Source organism: Engraulis encrasicolus, chromosome 7 (genome assembly GCF_034702125.1).
Source record: "Engraulis encrasicolus isolate BLACKSEA-1 chromosome 7, IST_EnEncr_1.0, whole genome shotgun sequence".
Lineage (NCBI taxonomy): Eukaryota > Metazoa > Chordata > Actinopteri > Clupeiformes > Engraulidae > Engraulis > Engraulis encrasicolus.
In genome coordinates, this window is record NC_085863.1 from 37,362,385 (window position 1) to 37,384,062 (window position 21,678).

General features: G+C 43.3%; 1 protein-coding gene across 5 annotated transcripts in view; it reads right to left on the reverse strand.

Moving 5' to 3' along the window:
- The window catches only part of pld2 (phospholipase D2), a 56,043-nt gene that overhangs the window by 22,862 nt on the left and 11,503 nt on the right, over nucleotides 1-21,678 (reverse strand). For all 5 annotated transcript variants that reach the window (XM_063203427.1, XM_063203426.1, XM_063203428.1 and 2 more), the window contains exons 4-12: nucleotides 12,531-12,673; nucleotides 11,245-11,335; nucleotides 9,875-9,940; nucleotides 9,616-9,674; nucleotides 8,845-9,090; nucleotides 7,429-7,572; nucleotides 2,724-2,807; nucleotides 2,479-2,557; nucleotides 802-912 (exon numbers count right to left, since the gene is read on the reverse strand). In XM_063203427.1, the coding sequence (XP_063059497.1) occupies nucleotides 802-912; nucleotides 2,479-2,557; nucleotides 2,724-2,807; nucleotides 7,429-7,572; nucleotides 8,845-9,090; nucleotides 9,616-9,674; nucleotides 9,875-9,940; nucleotides 11,245-11,335; nucleotides 12,531-12,673 (1,023 nt within the window). The remainder of the gene's footprint in view (nucleotides 1-801; nucleotides 913-2,478; nucleotides 2,558-2,723; nucleotides 2,808-7,428; nucleotides 7,573-8,844; nucleotides 9,091-9,615; nucleotides 9,675-9,874; nucleotides 9,941-11,244; nucleotides 11,336-12,530; nucleotides 12,674-21,678) is intronic.

The window sequence follows — 21,678 nt, forward strand, 5'->3', positions numbered from 1 at the left end:
CTCCATATTTTCCCTGGAGAGCTGCAGTGATGCTGACCTATAGGAACCTGTGTGGTGCCTCTGTATTTAAACCTGCAGCTCTGCCTGTTGCTGTCCAATGCGGAGCAGCACTGCCACCTCCTGATCACAGTGGTAGTGGCAGCAGCACTGCTGTGTCTGGTGTAAAGGCTGCAATGCAAATGCTAACTGGAAGTTGATGAGCTGTCAGTAACACTTAAGAATAGGGTTCACATGTCAATAGCCACTAATACATGCTTAATTACTGCCAGTGTGAGTGACATGTAGTAAGGAAAATCAAGGGCATATTGGGTCCTTGTTATGATAATAATAAAGGCGTTATGGCAACAAACAATACATTTGTGAATATGCACCTAACAAATGATTGATTTTGTGGTTCCTAAGTTACCTATACAGTTAGGCATGCATTTGTGGCAAGTGAGCCCTTTTCTACAGTATTACAAACTCTCTATCCATCCATTTCTCCATCTTTCCTTTCCATCTTGTGTCTTTAAGGTTGTGGCTTGGCAGAGGAACAGGCATTGTGTATGAGGACAGGTCTTGCTCTCCACATAACCATGGGTGAGTTTTATTAGCATGACAAACAGAGACTTGGTATGGGTGAAGGAGTCACTACGGACTGGCCTTTAAAAAATCCTTGCACAAACCTTATGAAAAATATCGATTGTATTTTCTGAGGAGGACCGGGACATGGCCTTGGGCGAAACCCGTGTTCAGTAGAAGACCACATCCAAGGCCATTACTCCTATTGTTATACGGGACACATTGTGCAGTCAGACAGACCTTGATGTTTGGGTGCAGGCCCATCAGAGTTCTCTTGCTGTAGCCACTGTTGATTCCCAGGGCCAGCTCCACTTCTTTATAGAGCAGCACACACACCTTCACACCTTGCTCCTACACGACAAACAAAACACAGACAAAGAAAAAGACACAGAGAGTGAGAAGGGGATGCACAGGTATAAAAAAAAGAAATCGCTATAGAAGGCACATCATTTAAGAGACAATTAATGGTTCATGCTGATGGTTACAGAGCGTGCCTAATAAATACATGTTTTATGAGTCGAGTTGATGAATTATGAATGAATGCCATTCAGGGTGGCTCTTGTATCTCCTTTCACAAGTGCTAATTTGATCTGCCAGGCCACGGGGGAGCTCCCTAAAAAAGGAAACCTGATGCCACTCTAACATGCCACGTGATGCCAGCCACCCACTGCTGCTGTGAGCTGGCAGCACCCGGCCACTCCCTAGCACTCATCCAACTGCTCTTCACATGTGTGTGGAGAAGTGAAGTGATGTGAGCACTATGCACCAGACTGCATACATACATCACTGGTTTGCAGCTGGAAGTGAACACTGACTCAGGGGCGTATCTTTCACCATGAAATACTACTACTTAAACTGTTGACATAAAATAACGGTTAAAAAATATTTTAACTGCTGATATGTCATGGCACATCTTTGGCTAGGAGACATACACGGGCGTTCAAGGCAGCAGTTCAATTTCTCACACATACACTTTAACTTCTAATATACACACAAGACATACACAGTGTCCATTTATAGGAGTTTTAGATCAACAGATGAACCCTATATAAACACTATTAAAGTCTTAGAAGAACTCAATTTGGTGAGGAAGGCTCACTGGCTCAGCCAACTACCCCAGTTGTAAATAAGCTCCTACATCTCATTCACAGGCCATATACTGTAGTTCCAGTGCAACATATTTATCTGTAGTGGCAGCCTTTAGCTATGGTTTGTTTGTAGATACTTTTTAATCTCTGAAATACTTTTGACATGACCTTGTTGCATGAAAGGTGAAGGACAGAGAGAGGGAGTAGGAGAAGATAAGGGGCTAAAAATGGATGACTGGGAAAAAAGAGAGGGAGCTAAATGGGGAGTGAGGTGGAGGGAGGGATGAGGCATTAAAAGCTACAGGGAAAAAATATTTTTTTTTCCTCTTCTGCGGTCTACACCCTCGCCTCAATCCTTGAAAAGCAGAACAGAAACCAGGAAGTGAGGAGATATCAGAACTACTGAAAAACAAAATCATCTTCTGTTGTCCATGGCCTCCTCCTAACTCCTGCAGATGCTATAACTGAAAGTTGGGACTTGTTCTGAAGGACGGCATGAAATCCACAGCTGAAATCTTCACCTCAGGTTTGGAATGCCAACCACAGAACGGCAAGGGAGGGCAAGACATATTATTAAACGAAACCTTGCAGTTTGTTTAACAGATCCACTATGTTGGCAACAGATGGGAAACCAGCTTTCAATCACCGTTTAAAAGGTATTTTTAAACGGTTTAGATCAACCTCCCCTTCAAGAAAATGAATACAAGTAGATGTTTCCAGACTATAGGGGCCTACCTCACTCACGTAATGTAGCGAAAGTCAAGCTAAGGGATCTGAGGCCAGACAAACGTGTATTCAAGTCAAATACTGTATTCAAGTGAGTGCTTACTGCTTTGCGCTTCAGAATGGTGTCCAGGCGCCAGTAATCATCAGTGGCAGGTCGCTTCAGAAAGACCTCAGGACTGAGCCTGGACAACATAGACAACATTGACAAGGGGGAGAAACAAAGTTAAATCCATGGAAACCAGTCTGCGTGTTGAGAAGAATGCTGGACCGAAGTGCCATTAACAAAAAGCTTGGCGATTTACATGTTTCTCATTATGTCGCCGTGGCAACAGAAGCCAATCGCCTTACCACCAGTCTGTGATGAAGATCTCCTCCTTCGCCTGGTCCAGAGCGTCGGCCAAGTCGGCGAAGTACTGGCTCCCATTCACGTACCTGGAGGCAGCAACACAGCAGGACATTAAGTGACAAATGATGAGAAATGACACATAGCCTAATGGTAGCCTAATGGGTTCTTGTTTTATGATTGTGTCCCGATCCACTGAATTGTTTTCAGCTCACACACCTATGGTGCATTTTCACCAATAACCAAATTGATTAAAATAATTTATCAAGCATTCTTTATAAAACAAAAGACTGTCAGTGTGTATGTATGATGACAATTTCATCATACAGTACAATGCTGGCACACATCACTTGGATAGATTTTCATCACAGTACAATGCTGGCACACATCACTTGGATAGATGGGTATTTGGCCAATTAGCTGACATAAAAACTGTTCTTTCGATTATTGTTTCTTTTAGTTTGCAAACATACTGTATTGCAAATATCATAACGCTGATGCTAGTTCATAGTCGGGAGCTGGAGTACCTAGAGTGTGCTCCCCAGGTCCTATGTTCTCAGATCAACCATTGGTTGATAGGTTCTGTCGTTTGAAAGTCACATTATGTGAGGTCATTTCTGTGTGACCATCCTCAATGAAAGTTTTCAACATACAGCTTTGCTCACGCCCAATGATGAGTCATAACTCAAGGGTAGTGTGAGCAATACAACTGCATATTGAAATGAGCAGCTCTTTAATGTGACCAGCAGAGAGTGTTTGAGAGCCATGGAATTCAGAGTTGTGTCAACGTGGGTACAGGAAGTCGGTTGGGGACATGATTCACGCAGATTCAAATAATTTCTTTTTTGCTAAAGACTAACACAGAACTAAGAAATAACAAGTAAAGGTGTTGTAGAAATGAATTACATTTACCTTACCCAGTACCTTACCATTACAGTACCTACTGCAATTTCTATGTTCGACGCTCACGTCCTGAAACTACATACTGTATAGTCGAGTACATCTATGGCCTTAATACACTAAACCCCCCAAAAAAATATACAAAAGGTTTTTTAAACTGATTTCAATACATCCAGGTGTCCTTACTAACATACTAAAAATCTAGGAAAATCTAACTTCAGGAAAGGTGTCATTTTCAAGATCAAAGTTTTTTTTAAACAAAGGTTATTACATGATAATTACATTATTAGCTAACTTCAAAAGACCTATTTCTTTTATATTGGAAACCCAGAAATGTTTTGTGTATGCTAATATGTTTTTGTCAGCAATATATATTTGTCAAATTTGACAGACGCTAACTTCCTTATATTGCTCAACTTCTCTATGTTATGGTGGATAAAGACACTACTGCTATGGTAAGATCCATGTGCTGTTTGTCAGGGCACATCATCAGTGATGAATCATGGTGTCACTGGGTGTTTTGGGTCTTTCAGCAGCTGAACTGAACAGACAGGAGCAGCCACTACTTGTGTAAGTAGAGGGCAAGGTGAAATGGTTGGTAGAGGAAGACAATGTCCTGGAAGGAACATGGGGCTTTAGCATAGCTTTCACATACGCCAGAGTAGGGCCTGTTGGAGCTTTGTAGGCAAGGGTCAGGGCCTTGTATTAAATTTGGCATGAAAAAGAGGAGTGACGTGCAGTAACATTTGCAAAGGTATTATTGCATAAGCTGGAAGACCAGTCAGGAGGGAGTTGCAGTAGTTGAGGTCAGATGGACAGTAGGCATACCAGAAGTTGAGTCATTTAGGTCAGACACAGTCTGATTGTATGTATATTGAAGTTACTGAGAAGCGATATGACTGGGAAACTGAGGCTATGTGGTCAGAGGATGATAGATGGTCATCAATAATGACATCTAGGTTTCTTGTGGCTTTATTTGGGGCAACAGCAGAGTCCATATTGAGTTTGATATCGTGGCAGCCCGATTCTTTGCCTGGGATCACCAGCAGTGCTATTTCAGCGGGACTCAACTGCAGGTGGCATTCCTTCATACTTTTGGATAGTTCAGAGAGGTAAGCTGTAAGGTGTGCGTAGACCGTGGAGTCATCTGGCATTTTTGCTAAAGACTAACACAGAACTACGAAATAACAAGTAAAGGTGTTGTAGAAATTAATGACATTTACCTTACCCAGTACCTTAGCATTACCTGCTGCAATTTCTATGTTCGACGCTCACGTCCTGAAACTACATACTGTATAGTCGAGTACATCTATGGCCTTAATACACTAAACCCCGCCCAAAAATATACAAAAGGTTTTTTAAACTGATTTCAATACATCCAGGTGTCCTTACTAACATACCGTACTAAAAATCTAGGAAAATCTAACTTCAGGAAAGGTGTCATTTTCAAGATCAAAGTTTTTTTTTAAACAAAGGTTATTACATGATAATTACATTATTAGCTAACTTCAAAAGACCTATTTCTTTTATATTGGAAACCCAGAAATGTTGTGTATGCTAATATGTTTTTGTCAGCAATATATATTTGTCAAATTTGACAGATGCTAACTTCCTTATATTGTTCAACTTCTCTATGTCATGGTGGATAAAGACACTACTGCTATGGTAAGATCCATGTGCTGTTTGTCAGGGCACATCATCAGTGATGAATCATGGTGTCACTGGGTGTTTTGGGTCTTTCAGCAGCTGAACTGAACAGACAGGAGCAGCCACTACTTGTGTAAGTAGAGGGCAAGGTGAAATGGTTGGTAGAGGAAGACAATGTCCTGGAAGGAACATGGGGCTTTAGCATAGCTTTCAGATACGCCAGAGTAGGGCCTGTTGTAGCTTTGTCGGCAAGGGTCAGGGCCTTGTATTCAATTTGGCATGAAAAAGAGGAGTGACGTGCAGTAACATTTGCAAAGGTATTATTGCATAAGCTGGAAGACCAGTCAGGAGGGAGTTGCAGTAGTTGAGGTCAGATGGACAGTAGGCATACCAGAAGTTGAGTCATTTAGGTCAGGCACAGTCTGATTGTATGTATATTGAAGTTACTGAGAAGCGACATGACTGGGAAACTGAGGCTATGTGGTCAGAGGATGATAGATGGTCATCAATAATGACACCTAGGTTTCTTGTGGCTTTATTTGGGGCAACAGCAGAGTCCATATTGAGTTTGATATCGTGGCAGCCCGATTCTTTGCCTGGGATCACCAGCAGTGCTATTTCAGCGGGACTCAACTGCAGGTGGCATTCCTTCATACTTTTGGATAGTTCAGAGAGGCAAGCGGTAAGGTGTGCGTAGACCGTGGAGTCATCTGCCACAAATTACAGTAGTATAAGAAGCTGTGAGTACAGATGACATGACACAGTGACGTGGTATACATGGCAAATAGGAGCCCCAGCACCAGCCCTTAGGACAGCCCTGTGGAGAGGCTATGAGCTGTGGACAGCTGACCTTGCCATGATACATGCTAAGAATGATATTACCAGACTCATAGAATGTCTGGAAGAACATGAGAAACATAAAACTCAATTATTTACATCTTAGAGAGGTGTTAAATAACCATGTTTTGAAAAACATTGCTAGCTGGCGTGTCTGCACAAAGGTCTTTAGATTTACTACAAAACAAAAAAAGATGTCCATAATCTCTTCTGAAGATATATTTTGGCTTACTAGAAACAAAATAAAAGAGTCATTTTGAGCCTGGGTTTTTCAGATTTTGAGTTTTTGCATTTTGAAAATGAATGAATTTAATGCATATTTAATTAGACATAGTCTAATTACTATATTAAAACATAACATCTCAGAAAACTTGCAATACATTTTTTCTCACAAATATGTGAGCAATCACCGGGTTAAGTTTCATGGTGATATCGGCAAGCTAAAATGTTTGGCCTATTCACCTGGAGTGTCTCTCTGCCCTTATAATAAGCCTATGGCAGCCATGTTGAACTCATTTCCCAAAGTCAGATTTAACTAGATTTTTAGTATGTCATTTAGCAGGTCCAATAGTAATAGAATCCATGAAAAAACCTTTTGTATCAATTTTTTTGGGGTTAAACCCTAAATGCACTCGCCTAGTATGTCAATGGAGATCTGTGTGTCAAGGCTCCATGGGCCCCCATCTTTGTGTGAAAATGGAGCTCAATGGGATTAGCTTAAAGGAACAGACCACCCTTTTTTGATTTTCACATATGTGCAGTATTTCCATGCATTATTCATGAATGTGCATATCATTTTCGTCTATGTGCTTGCATTGCCCCGTTTAACAGTATAGCCAAATTAGGCATACTAATGCAAGTCTATGGTACAAAATAAAACATCCTCAAATGTACTTATAAACCATTTTTAAATTAATGTAAAATTCACAAGAGTGTAAAACAGCAGTTTAATTCTGTCCAGTGATCACTTGTGACTTGATGCTAAAGATACCAGTTACTTCCAGTGATTATGCTAAGCTATGCTAATAATTCTGATCCAATGAATCTAAGAACTGAAAACACTGAGAAGAAAATGATATGCACATTCATGAATAATGCTGGGAAATACTGCAAATATGTGAAAATCAAAAAAGGGTGGTCTGTTCCTTTAACTCTTACTTCCATGGCTCTGACCATGTCTAGACCGTCCATAACCCACCCCTAACCATCACCTAATTTTGAAACTGACCACTGAACATACAGTGTAGGGCATGGTGAGCACAAGGGTGACCCCTGTGTGGTCCACTAAACATAGTATATAGCACAATGCTAGTAGCACATACGCACCACTTGGTGAGGGTGTTGGGGCGTGGCGGGGCGAAGCTCTGGAAGCGATGCAGCTGGAGGAAGTCGCTGGCCTCCGAGAGCCTCTTGATCTCGTGGCTCCACCACTGTGCCTGCCTGTAGGTGTTGCACTTGATGATCAACTTCCTGCAGAACCACACAAAATTGTGGAGGTCAGTTATACGCTTTGCACTTGATGATCAGCTACCTACGGATCCACAGAAGTTGTAGAGATCATTTATGCAACTTGCCATGTTGTGTTCCTAGCAACATTTGGAGCTTTTGACTGTGTGATCTGTGCTATACAAAAATGAAAAGTTAATACAAATGCTACATCATTTGAGGCTTTACTGTGAGACAGTAAGAAGACGGTCACGTGAATGTACCATTATAATTGCAGCAATTGCATGGTGTTATTTTGAGTTAATGTTGAAAATAATTCAGTGTGTTTTATTTCCTCCTTCAGTCATCAACAAGATAGTAAAAAACATGGTGTGTCAAAGTGGGGTATCCCTTTAAAAATAGAGAAGCAAACATGTAGGAAAGGACCAAAGTGCAATCAGACAACTACTGTGCTGATGTTGTCATCTTCATTTTACTGTGAAAGCCATTGAAGCAAATGTGGAATTTGTTGCTGCATGCTACCAAGTTGACGGTGAAGCAACTCTGTCTGGATTAAGCCTTTATCTCTGTAAATGGTTAGTTTGATAGGAGATATACTATCCTAGATCACATACACATGCATAGTGGAAGTGCTTGCTTGGGGAAGGTATTAATGCATACGCCATGCAGAGTCTCGTTGAGGGCATGGCCGCCATTTGGTTAATTTGAAAGGAGCCGATAAAATACATTGTACCAGAACACGTAACAGATTCTACCACAGTGGTAGTGATTGCCTGTTGAAGGTCTCAATGCACTTGATGCTGGGGCTGCACAATTGTTCAAAAATCGTGATTTTGGCCGCAACGATTAAAAATCGTGCCGCAATGATTAATTGTGATCTCACAGGGGGCAAGGCAGTGACCTCCCTTCAGGCGTACTTGAAGCCAGAACATGTTGACAGGCTGGTATTTCTGGACAAAAGTCTTTAGGTCCACCTGAGCTTCATGCTATTGCCTTTTACATAAGTATAATAATTCAGTTTATTTTGTTCATCCCTTATATAATACAACACATGATTTTAAATAACATTCTGCACACAATCGTGATGTCAATTTTGACCCAAAATCATCGAGATCATCATTTGTTCCTAATAGTGCAGCCTTAATATTGTCTGCCATAGTGGCAGTGCTTGCCTGGTATAAGTCTCCATGCAGACACCGTGCTGCATCTCGGTGTAGGTTTGATAGAGGCTGATCCAAGGCGGTATTGTACATACATATACACATATATTCTACCACGCTGGCAGTGAGTGCTTGCCTGGTGAACGTCTCGATGCAGACTCCGTGCTGCGTCTCCGTGTAGGAGCGGCCCACGTTGACCTTGAGCTCGGGGTCGAAGAGGAGCACGAAGGAGATGACGCCCGAGTCGCGGTGCATGTAGAGCAGGAAGGACTGCTTGACCACCAGCCAGCGGCGCGACCAGCGGAAGCAGACCTGGTGGTGGCCCACGCAGTTCAGGCCCTGGATGCGGTGGCCCCCCGAGCGCTTGTGGATCAAGCCCTCCCTGCAACGACGCATTGGCACAAGAGACACAAGGACACATGGATGTAAAAACAACATGGGGGGTGTGGCAGAACAAACATGGCCGTGAGGGGGTGGGGATCCAGAATGACATATACGTAGGGTTGTAAGCAAAACAACAACGTCAAGGGGAAAATAAATCAAAGTCCTATAAACGATTACTCAATCCCCACTGAAAAGATGTGTTCTATATAGTGACCCAAACCAGTATACAGTAAAATATCACAGACATGACAACACACTTCACAGTCTTTTCTCTGTTTTGGTGATTGACCATAGTGTCTGTTTGAGTAGATTAAGCTTCTGGTTGAAAGAAGACACCACACTTCATGTTGCTTATCATATCATAATAGGATTAACGTTAATTATTGAAAATATGTTTGTTCTACCACAAAGGCCTGCTTAGAGACATGTAATTGAGACAACCAACAACCATCATGGCATTGACACACAAAAAAGAGCACACAGACAATAGTAATGATATACAGCACATGAAACATTTACTTACAGGCCTTTGATGCCAAGATCTTTGATGAAGGACAATTGACTGACAGCCAGAAACTCCAACTTTAAAGAAAACAAAGACCAGATGACACACTTCAAATTAATTGTGCGTGCGTGTGTGTGTGTGTGTGTGTGTGTGTGTGTGTGTGTGTGTGTGTGTGTGTGTGTGTGTGTGTGTGTGTGTGTGTGTGTGTTCACCAATCCACTCAAGCACTATTTGTTCTGTAAATGCATGCAAAGCACGTGCTCACAACTGGACTCACCATTCCATGATAGTTTTTGCAAAAGTTATTGTCCAAAAGGCCATTCAGATAGTCCTCCAGGTATTTCTGAAGAGCACAACAGGATACATATAACCATTGGAGATGCTCTACAGTGAAATTTAAGATAGGAATACAGGGTTTTTGCTTTGATTCATTTCCGGCCGGGTAACAGACGAATACAAAGTGCATTTTAAAAGCATTTTCTGCTGTACCTCTTGAAACTTCATGTTCATGTGTCATATACATCTAATGGCAGAGATTAATGCTAAACATGATTCACTACACAATACTGTGGTAAGGCGTAATGAAAAAATAATCAGGAAAAAACGTATTTCATTTGCTGAAATTGCCCTCAAAAGGTTGTGAAAATATATATCTCAGAAAATAATACATCTCAACAACAAAAAGTCTGCAAGTAACCATCTGTCTGGTTGTGTAACCTAGTTTCCAGAAAAGCTCTTAAGCATACATGATGACAACCTGTCTGTTCAGATGTATTTGTACTTCATGATTATGTCAGCACACTCATCTTGTACAGAAGGATGTGGGGAGATATTTATGCATAATTTAGAAATCACGTTGCATGCTTGCAAGCTTTAAAATGCTGAGTAATGAAAAGAATGTTCCCTGTCAGCCCAGCCATGGCTTAATCAGTAGGGCACTAGGCTGCTACGCAGGCGACCCGGGTGCGATTCCCAATCCAAGGTCATTTCCCGATCCTCCCCTACCCCCCCCTCGCTTCCTGTCCCACTCTTCACTGTGCTGTCTAAATAAAGTTCAGCCCCACCCCCCTCCCAAAAAATAATGCTGGCTATGATTATGTCCTCCTTTGTAAGTCGCTTTGGTAATTAAGTGTCTGCCAAGTGCAATGTAATATATATACGGTATAAAGTTATTTTAAAAAAGAATGTTCCCCGTCATTGCTAACCATAGAAACTACCCAAAGCAAAAGAATATTACGGGACAATTTTGTCAGTATGTGTGTGCTGCTGGTTGTAGGAAACTACAGGCCTGAGACAATGCAATTCTGGGTGCCTCAAAATTGCACAAAAACTAGCGCAACATGGGACTGTGCAATAATGGCATAAAAGTGCAATAGTGGCGCGTACCATTTCCTGTTTCGTCATGGATGGAAGTAGTGAAAAACTTGAAAGGTTCATGAGCCCTGCCAGAAACCGTTATAGACTAAACAGTTTTGTCTTCAAGGCTATGACAACTGACAAGTGTCAGCTACTTTGCCACTGCAACTTTCATGACAGGTGTCACATCGACAGAACACATTGTCCGGTACACAAAATCTTGACCTTTCTTGGTCTTGAAAACAAAGACCGTTTATACAGCATATGGGAATGGTGAAATTTGGGTTCTACCGGCTTGCTGGAGGCTCGTCTCCTCTCCGTGCCGTGCAAAGTGGGCATCTCCTCAGTCATGTTCTCCAGCTCCTGCCTTTGAATGGCAAACCTTGGATGAAACAAAAACAGGTGGGCATGAATACATTAGATTACATTATTTACATTACGTAACATTTAGCAGATGTTTGTTGGCAAAGCGACTTACAAATGAGGACATTATCATGAGCATGCAATATGCAGGGAAATACGGAGTATACAGACTAAACCGGGTTAGACTGCAAGCAGATGAGCAGGGTTTGTTTCTTATGAAGGAAAACGGTCACGGAATAGAAGGGTTTTCACGACATTATGGAAATAAATGATTGAGACAATGCGTCTCAAAGGGAGGCTGCTATAATAATGACATAAAAGGCAGTCAATGGATCTGGAACAGGTGTGACAAAATCCTGACCTCCAGTGGGACCCACGTGATGGAGATCTGACCTGACGGATGCCAGAATTTTACTATTGATTTGCATGCATGCCTGTGCGTGAGGGCGTGTGTGAGTGAGTGAGAGTGAGCGAGCGTGTGTGTGCCACAGGGCAGTCATGGGTAAGCGGTTAGGGGGTCAGACTTGTAAATCCAAAGGATGCCGGTTCAACTCCCGACCCGTCAGGTTTGTGGAGGGAGAGTACCGGTAATTAACCAGTGCTCTGCCCCATCTTCCTCCATGACTGAGGTACCTTGAGCATGGAACCGTCTCACTGCAGTGCTCCCTTGGGCACCCTTTGTACGGGGGAGGGCATAAATGCAATTGTTGTGTGCAATGTGCACTTGCGTGCTGTGTCACAATGACAGTGGGAGTTAGAGTTTCCCAGGTGGGCTTTCACTTCACCAAGCAAAGCTTAGTCGCCATCTCATTCACATGACTCACCAGGATGATCCTCCTCATCTCGATGACAAGGAGCTTTCTTTGATCACAAACATGTCTCAACTCTTTCTGAACCTCCCTGCACACACTGCCAGTTACTTCTGGTCATTCATTTTGATTTCCCCCCCCCATATTTTTGGTCTTTCAGCTTGGGTCTACAGGCGTTAACTCTCCACCACTGAATTGCGCATGGTGCGAGGAACACATCAAACGATCACCTAGATAACCTTCATGAGTCCGGAAGCTCACACCAAGAACTGTAATGAAGACAGGTCAGGGCAGCTCATTTTTCACAAGCATCAGCAGGCACACATGCACACACCCACCCACCCACAGACACACCCTCTATACATAGGTGTGTAGTCATGATGATGATGGTCATGATGTTCTCACCTCCCGAGGGGCAGGAACTGCAGCATCATCTTGTGCTTGTAGAGGTCACGGTGAAGCTCCTGGAAGTGTTTGTACTTCCTCTTGACCGTCCACGTGAAGTCCCCATGGGTCAGCTTCACTGTGTACAGCGTACAGACACGCACCTGAGCCACACCACACACACAAATACATCATAACCACTTTTTGAAATGTAGTGTAATGTGAGTGTGAGTGACATCTGCTAATAGTAATTTTGCATTTTCTACTAATTACAGCATAAAGTGAGAACCAACAACTGCCAACTTCTCATAACATGCGTTTACCACATGTTTCAAGTCAAGTCAAGTCAAGTCAAGTTTATTGTCAATTTCTTTACATGCACTGGTCATACAAAGAATTTGAAATTGCGTTTCTTGCTCTCCCATGCAGACATAGACTAATCTAGGTAAGGACATAGACAGTATAGACATAGACATAGACAGTACTCATACATGGACGTAGACATTGCTCATACAGACATTTAAAGTGCAAGACTGGACAACAGAAGACTTGTAGAGAACATACATTAAGAGGAGGTATTTTGTTGTGCTTTTTCTAAAAGTCCTTTATAGCGTTCTGACATAGTAATAGTAGCATTTGAAGAAAATAAATAATTAAAAAAGGTTTTATTAAATACACCAGCAGCAGTATGTGTGTGTGTGTGTGTGTGTGTTTGTATGTGTTTTGTGTGCGTGTGTGTGTGTGTGTGTGTGTGTGTGTGTGTGTGTTTAGTGCAGGTAGAAAGTGCGGTGTGCGTCTGTGTGTGTGTACCTGTGTATGTGTGTGTGTGTGTGTGTGTGTGTGTGTGTGTGTGTGTGAGTATGAGTTGTGTGTCAGTGTGTGTATGTTTGGGTTTAGTGCAGAAAGTGCAGTGTGCTTGTGTGTATGTGTGTGTGTGTGTGTGTGTGTGTGTGTGTGTGTGTGTGTGTGTGTGTGTGTGTGTGTGTGTGTGTGTGTGTGTGTGTGTGTGTGTGTGTGTGTGTATGTGTGTATGTTTTGAGTTAGTGCAGGTTGAAAGTTCAGTCACAGATGTAGTAGTGCAGGTGGAATGTTCAGTCGCAGATATGGTGGTGGGGATGAGGAGGTGGGGGGGCGTTGTCAGTGGCCTGGCTGGCTAGAGGCTGACAGTGAAGGGAGAGTGGGTTGAGTGTTCAGTATCTTGATTGCTTGATGCATCGTGCTGCTTGCAAGCCTGGTGGTACGGGAACGGAGGCGCCTGTACCTCTTTCCAGAGGGCAGGAGGCTGAACAGTTTGTGTGCAGGGTGGCTTGTGTCTTTGATGATCATCAGTGCTTTTCGGGTGAGGCGTGCGGTGTAAATGTCCTGCAGGGAGGGGAGTGGTACTCCAATGATCTTCTTCGCTGTGTTCACAACACGCTGGAGTGTCTTCCTGTTTTTCTCCGTGCAGCTTCCTCCCCACACTGTGATGCAGCTGGACACGACGCTCTCTATGGTTCCTCTGTAGAATGTTGTCATGATGGAGGGTGTAGCACTTGCCTTCTTTAGTTTGCGCAAGAAGTAGAGACGCTGATGGGCCTTCTTCGCCAGTGATGTAGTGTTGGTGGTCCAAGAGAGGTCGTCGCTGATGTGCACTCCAAGGAACTTGGTGCTGCTCACTCTCTCCACAGCATCACCGTCGATGGTCAGTGGTGGCAGTTGTTTTTGGACCCTCTGAAAGTTGACAACAATCTCCTTGGTCTTGTTGACATTCAGCAGGAGGTTGTTGTCTTTGCACCATCTGGCCAGCAGGTCTACTTCTTCTCTGTAGTGGGTCTCATTGCCCTTAGTGATGAGGCCCACCAGTGTTGTATCATCCGCAAACTTCACTAGATGGTTAGTGCTGTGGGTCGTTGTGCAGTCATGTGTCAGCAGCGTGAACAGCAGGGGGCTGAGAACACAACCTTGCGGAGCCCCCGTGCTCAGGGTCAGGGTGCTTGAGGTGTTATTCCCTACCCGTACTGCTTGTGGTCTCTGCATCAGGAAGTCCAGCAGCCAGTTGCAGAGGGAGGTGCTGAAACCTAGTTTGTCCAGTTTTCTGATGAGTTGTTGTGGTATTATGGTATTGAATGCTGAACTGAAGTCAATGAACAGCATTCTCACATATGAGTCTTTATTGTCCAAGTGGGTGAGGGCTGGATGGAGGGCAGAGCAGATTGCATCCTCCGTGGATCGCTTGGCTCGGTATGCGAACTGGTAGGGGTCCAGGGTGGGGGGTAGGGTGGCTTTGATGTGTGACAGGACTAGCCGTTCGAAGCACTTCATGATTATGAGCGTCAGTGCTACAGGACGGTAGTCATTGAAGCATGATGGTGATGATTTCTTCGGCACGGGTATGATGGTAGCAGCTTTGAAAAGTGATGGGATGACTGCTTGCTCCAGAGAGATGTTAAAGATGTCTGTGAAGACATCCTTCAGCTCTTCTGCACAATCCTTCAACACTCGGCCAGGTATGTTGTCTGGGCCAGCTGCTTTGCGTGGGTTGATGGTGGCCAGTGTCCTCTTCACACTGGCAGAGGACGGGTACAGGGGTTGATCATGGGGGGGAGGGGGAGTTTTCTGTGGATGAGTGTCATTTTGTGCTTCAAAACGGGCAAAGAAACTGTTCAGGTCGTTTAGCAGAGAGGTGTTGTTGTCACAGCTTCGTGGTGCGGGCTTATAGTCCGTGATGGCCTGTATGCCCTGCCACAGGCTCTGTGCATCTCTGCTGTCTTTGAAGTGTGTTGTTATTTTGTCCGAGTATTCCTTTTTTGCTTTCCTGATGCCCTGGGACAGGTTTGCCCTTGCTGCTTTTAGGCCAGCTACGTCTCCTGCTCTGAAGGCTTTGTCTCTGGCCCTCAGCAGTCTGTGAACGTCTCCTGTGAACCATGGCTTCTGGTTGGCCCTGGTGGTGATGCGTTTTATTTCTGTAACATCATCAATGCATTTTGTGATGTAGGAGGTCACGGTGTCTGTGTACTCCTCAATGTCAATGTGGTTGCTGTGGGTGGCAGCTGTTTTGAACATGTCCCAATCTGTGGTTTCAAAGCAGTCTTGTAGTCGTGACACGGCTCCCTCTGGCCATTTTCTCACCTCCTTCAGAGCTGGTTTGGTGAGTTTTACCTTTTGTCTGTAGGCTGGCAGTAGCAGAATCGTTAGGTGGTCTGATAGGCCGATGTGGGGGATGGGCTTTGCCTTGTATGCTCCTTGTTTTGGGGTATAAACAAAGTCCAGGGTGTTTTGTCCTCTTGTTGGAAAGTTAACATGTTGGTGAAATTTTGGAAGTACTGTTTTGAGATTTCCGTGGTTGAAATCTCCCATGACCACTGTGAAGGCATCTGGGTGTGCATCTTGTTGTTCACTGATTCCCCGATGCAGCTCGTTCAGTGCCTCGCTTCTGACGCTGTTGGTGTTGCTAGGAGCGAGGTAAACTGCGACCAGTAGAATGGCGGATATTTCTCTTGGTAAATAGAAGGGTCGGCACTTGATGATCATGAACTCCACTAGTGGAGAGCAGTGTCTCTGTACCACCGTAGCATTTTTGCACCAAGCATCATGTGTGTAAACACATATTCCTCCCCCTCGTTTTTTCTCTGCAAGGGCTCTGTCCGCTCGGTGGCACGTAAGTTGCTCCAGTTGTAAAGCCGAGTCGGGTATGCCGTCGTTCAGCCATGATTCTGTAAACACGGTCACACAGCAGTTCCTCACAGTTTTGTTCGCTGATCTTAGTAGCCGTATGTCATCCATCTTATTGTCCATAGATCTTACGTTTGCCAAGAGAATTGATGGTATTGCTGGACGAGTTGGGTTGGCTGCAAGCCGTGTTTCGACGCCACCTCGTTTGCCTCTCTTCCTAATTCTGGAGCACCTCTTTCGCCGTCTCCATGTAGGCGAAGCAGACGGGTCCGATGTATGCCGCCGTAGTATCCCCAGTTCTTCCAGTATCTCTGTTGGTATATCCAATACATCGCTTAAGTTGTCCATTCTTATCTGCAACAGCTGTTGCCGACTGTACATGCGTTCCGACATAGTTTCCGACGATAGACATTTCGAATGACACATTATAACACAAATAAACACTGCGAGTTGGGAGAGTAAGGAGTCGCTGCAGCTACGTGCGCCACGTCCGGAAGTATCAATTTGTCAAGTGTCAAAACCACATCTCCTTTTCTTGCGTTTGCAACTAGAATTAGGCCAAGTCTGTTCCTCAAATTATACAACCACAAGTCATCAGGGTTTCCCCCAGCACTATAAAGGAGGCCACCTTGACCACCAACGCCTAACTCCTTGAATAGGTCCCCTGAAAACAAAAAAATGTTCTGAGAATGTAATTTCAGGAATTGCTTCATAAAAATTGTATCAGCCATTTATTTTATATAGGCCAACATAGCCTATCCAATGATTACAGTCACATTTCTTTGCTACCCCACCAACCCCACCCACCTTGACTAATAAGCTTGATTGCTCTGCTACTACTGCACTACTATGAATACTGTTCAAGACCAATCCCTGTTTCAGCTGAGTTTATAAGACCTGATAAGTGACGTGTTAAAAGGAGTAGTGGAATTGTGAAGGTCTCCATCCTAATTAAAATTCAGCATGATCATTGATCAAACAAATCATATTGGTGGGACAAACTAAAGCTGGGCTTACACTGTGCGACTTTTGACCCGATTTGGCACTCTCTCAATCGCAGGTCAATCGTGAGTCTCGCATCGTGCAGTGTAGGCCTACATGGGGTAACGACAAGCGATTTCGCCTCACGATCGTGCAATCGCAGGGTCGCAAGAAAATCAAAACTGTTTGAAATCCTGGTCGTGGCCCGTGCGTAAATCGCACAGTTAAAGCAGTGCTACGACCCGATTTGACACTTCACATGCACAAATGAATAGGGTTGTGCGATTCGCTGTTGAGCGCGACCTCATCTCCACCTCAGGTGCGCATGTTCTGCAGACCGAGGAAACGTGCCTGTCGCGTCGCACAGTGGAAGCATTTGGCTCACATCCAACTGTCGGCTCCTATAGTGTGTGAGATGTGTCGGACGTGAGTCGTGAGATGTGAACTTTTAAATAGTGAAATTTCATCGTGGAGTGTGAGCAGGAGCTTAATACCCACGAGTGAAAATATCGCACAGTGTATGCCCGGCTTAAGCATCCACATCCATGTAGCAAATGTTGCTCAATTTCTGCACTTGGATTTGATGTATGCTCCATGTTGACATTATGTGAGTGGTAATCTGCTAATAGTAGTTTGTATTTTTAGGTGAGTACATTTAGGGTTTAACCCCCAAAAAAATGATACAAAAGGTTTTTTCATGGATTCTACTACTATTGGACCTGCTAAATGACATACTAAAAATCTAGTTAAATCTGACTTTGGGAAATGATTTATTTTCAACATGGCTGCCATAGGCTTATTATAAGGGCAGAGAGACACTCCAGGTGAATAGGCCAAAAATGTTAGCTTGCCGATATCACCATGAAACTTAACCCGGTGATTACTCACATATTTGTGAGAAAAAAATGTATTGCAAGTTTTCTGAGATGTTATGTTTTAATATGGTAATTAGACTATGTCTAATTAAATATGCATTAAATTTCAAAATGCAAAAACTCAAAATCTGAAAACGCCAGGCTCAAAATTACCGTTTTATTTTGTATCTAGTAAACCAAAAGATATCTTCAGAAGAGATTATGGACATCTTTTTTTGTTTTGTAGTAAATCTAAAAATCTTTGTGCAGACACGCCAGCTAGCAATGTTTTTCAAAACATGGTTATTTAACACCTCTTTAAGATTTAAATAACTGAGTTTTATGTTTCTCATGTTCTTCCAGACATTCTATGAGTCTGGTAATATCATTCTTAGCATGTATCATGGCAAGGTCAGCTGTCCTCAACTCATAGCCTCTCCACAGGGCTGTCCTAAGGGCTGGTGCTGGGGCTCCTATTTGCCATGTATACCACGTCACTGGGTCATGTCATCTGTTCTCACAGCTTCTCATACTACTGTTACACTGATGAAGCAGTCATATATGTAATTTGTGCCATATGACTCCACAGTCTACGCACACCTTACCGCTTGCCTCTCTGAACTATACACAAGTATGAAAGAATGCCACCTGCAGTTGAGCCTCGCTAAAATAGCACTGTTGGTGATCCCAGGCAAAGAATCAGGCTGCCACGATATCAAACTCAATATGGACTCTGCTGTTGCCCCAAATAAGGCCACAAAAAACCTAGGTGTCATTATTGATGACCATCTACCATCCTCTGACCACATAGCCTCAGTTTCCCAGTCATGTCGCTTCTCAGTAACTTCAATATACATACAATCAGACAGTGCCTGATCTAAATGACTCAACTTCTGGTAGGCCTACTGTCCATCTGACCTCAACTACTGCAACTCCCTCCTGACTGGTCTTCCAGCTTGTGCGATAATACCATTGCAAATGTCACTGCACGTCACTCCTCTTTTTCATGCCAAATTTAATACAAGGCCCTGACCATTGCCTACAAAGCTACAACAGGCCCTACTCTGGCGTATGTGAAAGCTATGCTAAAGCCCCATGTTCCTTCCAGGACATTGTCTTCCTCAACCATTTCACCTTGCCCTTTACTTACACAAGTAGCCTAGTGGCTGCTGTCTGTTCAGTTCAGCTGCTGAAAGACCCAAAACACCCAGTGACACCATGATTCATCACTGATGATGTGCCCTGACAAACAGCACATGGATATTACCATAGCAGTAGTGTCTTTATCCAACATGACACAGTCCCTCCAGGATTTTGCGCTGGGATTTTGTGGTCAAAAAGTGGCTGCATTTTCTCATTTTTTGCAAAGATTTTGCGGCATTTTCTCATTTTTTGCAAAGATTTTGCACCCCTTTCTGGGTTTTTTTGGTAACTGAAAACCACAATCAGTCTAAGCAGGCTTACGACAAAAGAGAGAGAGATTCAGAAACACACTTCCTATATAATAGAATAATAAAATATTGACAATAATAAAATACTGCCAGAGCGTCTTATACAGTTGAGGACGATATTATTAGCCCCCCTCCTGAAATTAGACATATCTCTTCATTGATCATTGAGAATGATCATTATTAATAAATGTTATTCTGGAAACGAATACGCCATGGAGATAGTATCCAATAAGTTAAATTTGGACTTTTCCATTTTCACAATGAGTTTAAACAAAAAAGTGTAAAAATGGCAAGGACAAAATTATTAGCCCCCTTATCATTAATAGTCAATACAGTGCCATTTATGAACAAAAATTGACACCAGGCACTTTGATTAGTTGTTAACTATGTTGGCACCAGGCATTTTGGCCCATTTTTTTCATTGCAAATAGTTAAGCTGGTCCAAATTGCATGGATGTTGAGGATGGACATTCATTTCCAGCACTCTTCAAATACTGTCTAATGGATTGAGGTCTGAACCACTCCATGACCATGGTTTTGCTATCCTTGAAGAACATTTGAACTATTTTGGATGCAAGTTTTGGGTTATTATCTTATTGAAAGATCCAGTGAAGATCTTAACTCCCTCTATGAGCATATTTTTGCAAGGTCACTTTCCACATTCTATCATAATTTTCAGTTTTTATGGTGCCGTACACCCAAACAAGGTTTCCTGTGGCTGAGGCTGCCACAGAATGATGCATCCACCACCATGTTTAATTGTGGAAACCATCTTATAACGATTCAAGGCCTATCCCTTTCTTCACCTGACAGAAGCAGAATTCATGCATCAAAGCAGGTGCAATTGAATATCATCAGATGAAAGCAGAGACGTTCAAAACTCATTTTTGACTTTCAAATGTTCACAGACAAAGATCAATAACACTCTGATATGCACTGCCTTTAGTAAAGGGGTTCTTCTGTGTTGATGGCCCCAAAGCCCAATATGATGACAAGCCCTAACAACTGTCTTTCTTGGGGGGGGGGGGGGGGGGGGGGGGGGGGGGAAAAATACCTCCAGGTGAGGCCAGGTCAATAACAATCATCTAGGCAGCTGTCCAATGCTTCTTTGGTCTAATGAGGCTAAGCAGTTTCCACAGTTACACATAGTGGAAGGGCATCAAGTTTAGTCTGTTATTCAGCCTCAGACACAGGGAGTCTGGGTCTGAGTCAGGATTGCTTGGTCTTCCAACAACATTGTAACACAAAGTACACATTTAGATTAGTTCAGAGGCTCTTCAAGGACACTAAAACCATGATATTGGAATCACCCGCTCATAGTCCAGTCCTCAATCCCACTGAGAGTCTGTGGTTAATGTCTATGCTCAGCATCCATGCGATTTGGACCAGCTAGAACACTTTGCAGTGAAGAAATGGGCCAAAATCCCTAGTGGGGCACGGGCCAACCTAGGTAGCAACTTATCAGAGCCTGTTGTCAGTTTTGGTTCATAAATGGCGCCATATTGACTATTAATGATCAGGGGGCTAATAATTTTGTCCTTGTCATTTTTGCCCTTTTTTGTTTAAAATGATCGTAACAATAGAAAAATCCTAATTCAACTCATTGATTATTATCTCCATCAGTGTATTTGTTTCCAGAATAACAGAAACGGTGGATAATGGTAATACTTACTGGGAAATCAAGAGAAATGTCTAATTTCAGGAGGGGGGCTAATAATATCGTCCTCAACTGTAAGCCAGTGCGTCCAATGTGTAAAAAAAAAAATCATGGCTGCGCCACTCATAAATCTCTGTCGATATTTCATAACGACTTCGGGGGAAAACGGGACTGCGCGTTATGAAAAAATACTTGTGGGTATAGCCTACCAGTAGGCTAATGAAGAGCGTCGCGGGGTACAGTAGCCAGGTTGTATGCAAGCGTTACAATGGCACCTGTTGGTCTCTCTCTCTCTCTCTCTCTCTCTCTCTCTCTCTCTCTCTCTCTCTCTCTCTCTCTCTCTCCTCTCTCTCTCTCTCTCTCTCTCCTCTCTCTCTCTCTCTCTCTCTCTCTCTCTCTCTCTCTCTCTCTCTCTCTCTCTCTCTCTCTCTCTCTCTCTCTCTCATTGCAAGCTGTTGCATATGTTTCAATGTTTCAGTGACATATTAACAAAAATGCTTCCTATTGGTTTTCGTCTCCGGTGGTATTGTAGTCACATTTTTATTTTTTGACGAAAATATAAATCAATAAACTCC